Source organism: Nicotiana tabacum, chromosome 9 (assembly GCF_000715075.1).
Source record: "Nicotiana tabacum cultivar K326 chromosome 9, ASM71507v2, whole genome shotgun sequence".
Taxonomy (NCBI): Eukaryota; Viridiplantae; Streptophyta; class Magnoliopsida; order Solanales; family Solanaceae; genus Nicotiana; species Nicotiana tabacum.
In genome coordinates, this window is record NC_134088.1 from 31,364,142 (window position 1) to 31,370,584 (window position 6,443).

General features: G+C 32.6%; 1 protein-coding gene across 1 annotated transcript in view; it reads left to right on the forward strand.

Annotated features, from left to right (window-relative positions):
* The window catches only part of LOC107802104 (sodium transporter HKT1-like), a 5,292-nt gene extending 1,056 nt beyond the window's left edge, over nt 1-4,236 (forward strand). Inside the window, exons 1-3 of the mRNA XM_016625547.2 lie at nt 1-181; nt 1,665-1,892; nt 3,906-4,236. The exon at nt 1-181 is cut by the window's left edge and continues 1,056 nt beyond it. Coding sequence (XP_016481033.1) covers nt 1-181; nt 1,665-1,892; nt 3,906-4,104 — 608 coding nt within the window. The 3' untranslated portion in view covers nt 4,105-4,236. The remainder of the gene's footprint in view (nt 182-1,664; nt 1,893-3,905) is intronic.
* Nucleotides 4,237-6,443: the final 2,207 nt, after the last annotated feature.

Sequence of the window (6,443 nt, forward strand, 5' to 3'; positions counted from 1 at the left end):
TGATCCAATTGATTATGTTTTGCTCTTTGGAGTGGAAATCTTCTTCTCTCAATGGACTAAATAGCTACCAGAAAATAGTGGGATCGTTATTTCAAGTTGTGAATGCAAGACACACCGGTGAAACCATTGTTGATATCTCCACTGTTGCCCCAGCCATTTTGGTGGTATTCATAGTAATGATGTAAGTTAATCTTTGCTTGAACTCTCAATATACTATACTAATTCTTTTAGTAAGTAGTAGTAGAGACAGATCCATTTGAAATTTATGAGTTATCACAAGCTAATACTATAATAGCTATTGGGTTAACCAAATATTTTTAGATATTTATTTAATTTCCTATATAATATATATACATATATAGAGAGAGTTCAGAAAAAAATTATTAGATTAACGTGATCCCGTAAACAATATACACTAAATCCGCCCATCCTGAGTAGTAAGTAGTACATTTTTATTTGGTTTGACGAGGGATTACATACTTTAAATGACTCTAAATGGAAAACTTTTTGCTTTTTTTATCTTTTGATATAAAATTTAGAAGTGCAACATTAAATATATATTTAATACTTTAAAAGTTGCATGGTTTATTGAACACTACTGAGCTAATATTTGTTAGAGAATATAGCAGTCCCGATCATTGGTTGTGTAAAATTTCAAAGGGATTTTTCAGTGTCTTGGATTACTAGTTCAATGAGCCAAGCTTAAATTATACTGTACTCAATATTATCCAACCATCTTCCGTTGTATTATTTTATGTATTACTTGAAATCATTGATTCATGCATTAACTTACGTCATGTGCAATTTACCAGGCAAGTTATGTAGTCCTTTAAATTGAATATACATGCATATAATCAAGAAGATTCTTTTTTTTTTTTTTTTTGGGTGGCAGTAACGGTTGCATCTGTCATCTTCCATAAGAAAGTATATGTATCATAATAAGCAACGTTTAGTAAGTCTCAATTTGACGTTCAACAATCAACCCAGTAAAGAAATGAAACAGAACCAAAAAAATCCCAACTATTGACCATTTCATCTCATTATATGACACACTTACTGCAGTGCATGATTTTCTTAACCATTTTCTGCATATTTGATTTTTTAAACTATATGAGTATTAGAGCTTTCACATTATCACATACTCCCTCCGTTTCAATTTATGTGAACTTATTTCCCTTTTAGTCCGTGCCAAAAATAATGACCTATTTCCTTATTTGGAAATAATTTATCTTTATGCAATGATTTATAATCACACAAAATATATGTGCCTCATTTTACACCACAAGTTCAAAAATCTTCTCTCTTTTCCTAAACTCCGTGCCCAGTCAAATGGGTTCACATAAATTGAAACGGAGGGAGTATATAGTTTCAAAATATTAGTATTATCTTAAAAAGTTCTCTCTTCAAATCGTTCTAAAATTGAATGGTTCGAGTTTGAGTTCCACGTCTTTAGAATTGTAGTCTCCCCACATAATAGGTGTGAGTTCAATTTGTTATCATTCCACCTTCACTTAATTCCTCAACGTAATAAGAAAAACATACTATACTTATAGGGTAAGTTATCAAAATATTTGTTGGTTTGAAATATATGTTGGAAAACACATCAAATTTATGGAAAAGTAAAAAGAGGATAAAAGGCATATAAGTTATTCAATTGTTTTCAGGTATCTTCCTCCATATACATCATTTATACCAGTTAAAGGTGTTGAAGAAACCCCAGAAGAGACTGTGGAAGAAAAACAAGGAAGAGGAAAAGTTGCAGAAAATCTCATACTTTCCCAACTTTCTTATATAATCTTCTTCATTGTTCTAATTTGCATCACAGAAAGGAAACGGACGAAGGATGACCCATTCAACTTTAATGTGTTGAATATCACTCTTGAAGTCGTAAGGTAGTTTACAAATTTTTCTTTCTCAATTTTTTTAATTGTCTATTTCTTGATTTATCACTAATACGGTTGAGCACTGGCGTAGCCGGAAATTCCGTCAAAGGTATTCAAACTTTAAATAAGTCAATAATTTTTGTTGTTGATGGATGGTGTACCAAAAATTTTAGATCAAATTACATAACATTTAACTAAACAATAAAAAAACTTATAATAGAACTATAATGTTATAAATCAAAATTAAAATAACGAAAAGATAACACTAAAAATTTTACTAATAAAAGTAAGCATAAAAACAAAGGAAAGAGAGAATCGGGAGGATTTGTAGTTTAATTTATAGAGAGTTTTTGTTGAAGAAATTTTTGTAGAGCTTGACTTTTAAATTGTAAATTTTATTTAAGAAATAACTTTTAGTTAAAAAATTACTGTTAGATTAGTTGTTTATTTCTACACAAATTTTAAGTTTTAAAAGTTATTTTTTTAGGAATTATTTTTATATTAAAAAAGAATTAAATAGACTACACATGGTGTTCTCCGTTTAGTTTTGGCAAATAAAATGGGCAAAACTTTGATCCCGCGAACAACACTTCACTTTGAACACTCTGAACCATTAGAATGTCTTACTCAATTATGTTAAGGGTGTTCAAAATATAATATTTTACTTATATATACTATAAAATAAATTTGGCGAAGGGTGTGCGTTTGACCACCCTTGGCATAGGACGGCTACGTCACTGCTGTTGAGTACGACTTCGGTAGGGATCTGGATTACCTCTTTATATGACTTTGAGTAATACTCATCTTTTGAACTAAACGTCCATTCTTTTTAACATGATATCAGAGTCAGACTCATCCTACCATATTATATTGTTCGCGCTTCAAATGTCTAGTATTAGGCGAGCGAGTGAGGTGTTGAGACCACATAAGTGGGGATAGGATTTTGTGTGTGTTATACATCAATATACAGAAAATATATATTTGTCAGCTATATAATTTTGGAAACGGATATACTATGTAAATTTCCCTAAACATAACTCATTTGAGTGATTTATAAGGTTACTAAGAGTTTTGAGATGATTTTTCCATGAACAAGGATAAAAACACGATGCTAGTAAAAGTTTTGTCCTTATGCAATTGATTATCTATATTACAAATTGTACAATATTTTAAAAATAAGAAAAGCACATGTATTTATTTTGGCACCAGAATTTATGGTGCATATACACTTTGATGACAGGATTTAGGGATCAAATCTGCTCCTGTCATTAGAGGTTCTTATCGACCACATTTTTTGTACTTAAGAGAATTTTCAATACACAAAACTTTGAATAACTCTTATAATTGGCCACAGGGAGATGTTGGATGACATGTATATTTTGTCCCTATATATTTTTGCTAAAACCTACTCCTTTGAATAACTTTTATTTTTATTTTTGTAAAGGAGCTCTCTGTAGAAGGTTATATTTACAGAATGGGCCGGCATCATTCTGGAGATGGGAGGAAGAAATTGGCTGAATAGGCTCTTTCCTTTCAAACTGTTGTAATCTATAAAGTCTCTTTTTTGGTGATCAATACAAGAGGGGCGCCAAAAAAAATATTAGGCGTAATTATATATATAGAAAAAAAGAATTTTCAATACCAAAAAATTGTGGTCACTAAATATATCTGTAGACACTAAAAAAGAGATTGCTATTTAGGATACGGAAATATGGTCCCTAAAAGTGTTTCAGAGACCATAATACTTAGGAAGTTAGGATTAGTTATTACACTCGTCGGTATTGACTTTTTAGCGGCGGAATCTATAACAAAGGGCGGTAACCGGAATTTTCCATTCATATTACTTTTAGGAACAACAATCAAACATTTAGGGATTACTTTAAATTTCCTATTGACAATAGCCATTTTATCTTGTAGTGCTAGGGCTATTAGTTAGACTTTAATCGATTCCTAATAGAAATGCATGACATAATTATGAAGTATCCTAATAGAAATGCTTTATTTTTGTATTTTTTTTTGTAGTGCATATGGAAATGTTGGTTTCACAACAGGATATAGTTGTGATCGGATGATAAACAGAGATACAACTTGTAAGAATAAAACGTATGGATTTGTAGGGAAATGGAGTGATGAAGGTAAATTAATTCTCATTATTGTCATGTTTTTCGGAAGATTGAAGAAGTTCAATATGCAAGGGGGAAAAGCATGGAAGCTCTTGTAATTAGATCAGAGTGGTGGCATCCACAGCTTTTCCAAGGAGAATTATTTTGAAGTACTACCTACAATTATCATAATTCTGTAAATTTAGACCTTTTGATGAAAGCAAAATAACAAAATGTATATATTGCGGAAATTTGCTTTCGCTCATTTTCTATTTTTGCTCAATTTCTATGTACCTGTGTAGGTTTTTTATGCCCTTCCTTTTCCAAATAAAAATTTCTTCAATCATGTGTAGCATTTTGCTTTTCATTTTATGTATATACTTCGTTAGAGTTTACGGGGACTCATTTCTAACCCCCTAGGTTGAAAAGGGAAGACAATATAGCATTGGCCTTCCACAAGATAAATTCTGCAGACTTGATACCTATATGTTATGTTTAGGTGAAAAAGCGAAGACGATGTAATGCATACCCCGATTTCTCGGTGAAGAAAACGGAAGAAGCACATGGACGCACGATATCGAAGTCGAGGCTGGGAGCCCTTCGTATCGAGACCTATGGAAGGCGGTCAATATGATCATCATCGGGCATAATAAAGCGACGCTCCCCGGACCCAGAACGAGATCTAAAATCTCGTGAAGTACGGTAAACGGTTACATACGACGGATATATCACGCCCCCAAACTGGGGTGGGACGTGATTGGCACTCAACCCTTACCACTCGTTAAGTGAACCCTATACTATTTGTATCAAACTTCAAGTTCAATAGCAAAGAAACTAACGTGCTTAAATATTAATTCTAATCAAATTACAGTTCTTAAGCTGACTGATAAAATATAATAAATAAATGATAAATTCCAAAATATTATAATACTGACCCACTAACAAGTCATGAGCCTCTCGAATCAGAAAAAATAAAATTTAAAATACATAGCCTACGGAGGTATCCCCCGAAAATAAAATAAACGTAAAAAAAAAAGTTATAAATAATAGTCTGAAAAGGGTCTGCTACCGCTGGGATGAATCAATGGAGTCTGTAAACTGAATCTAGAATATCTCCTCTAGCCACGTTCCTCGTTACCTGCGTCCTCAATACCTTCCATATGACGTAGCAGGCCCAAACGGTCTAAGTACCACCAAAGAATACCCAGTAAGTCCCATAGGCTACCTCCTAAAAAGGCGGAGCGAGACCTTCTGGAAAATATAAGAAAGAAAAGGGATATACGAAAAATCATATAAATCATATAAAATTTTACAACCAAGTAATAATCTGGAAACTAAAACTGTAAGCTAAAACTGAAACTTAACGTAAAAATTGAGTCTATAACTGATATCTGAAATAGAAACTAAGTTATACATATTTTAAGACATAACTTTGCTAAAAATTATTGCGCATAATGGCCCTGCGTACGTGAGCATCTGGGAACACGTACGAGGGAGTGTCGGCCAATCTCCCCAACAAATAGTTGGCACCTGCGAGCATGGGGTAGGTAACCCTGACATCAAGGTACTCACGCTGGGGGAGGTTGGCCACTTTTCCCTACTGAATGTGATCACATTGATGCATGAATTAATGTTGAAACTGAATACCTCTTGAATGTGAATATCACAAATAAAGGCACATAACAACTGGTAATACACATAAGCATGTATTCATGTCACATATAAGGTCGTACTGAATAAGAATAAAGTGAACTGAGTATTAGATCACGAGAAGACATGACTTAATTTTATCTAGCATATGGAGAACAAGGGTTCTAATGAAATTTCCTAATAGGAAAGTAAACCTCAACTCACCTCAATTACAAGCTCAACTTTGCCTCCACGTATCTTCCAGGCAATCCCAAGTTACCAATTTCTCTAACTATATGACAATTGGGTTCAACTTAAATTAATACATGTCCAAATAATATAACTATATATACGGTTCTCTTGTTCTAGAAAAATCCCACTTAGGTTCTAAAATACTAATTAGTCCTTAATAACTCAATAAATTAATTTGTAAGGTTTAATCCCACAACTCATTAAAACAAGCTATAACTACGAAGTTTTCTTCTTGTTTTCTTCCAAACTTCATCACTGCCCAGCAATGGGTAATCATGATTCCAATAATAAATTCATAGTAAATACATCCAAGGATCTTACTATATTGTAATAACACTATTGAATAAAGCCCAAGCATTTGAAATCCTTTTATTTTTTTAAAATCCAAATCTCAAAATCCTACCCATATCTCAATTGATAGTAGATAAATAATTTTTACCAGAGAAGAGTATATGGGTACCTCTGAATGAGAGTCAATCTGACACTTTTGATTACAAAATTCTTGTGAAATCAAACTCTCAAGATAACCCAAGCAGTTGCAGACTTGCAGTGAACAAGGTTGAGAAAACAGAAACTT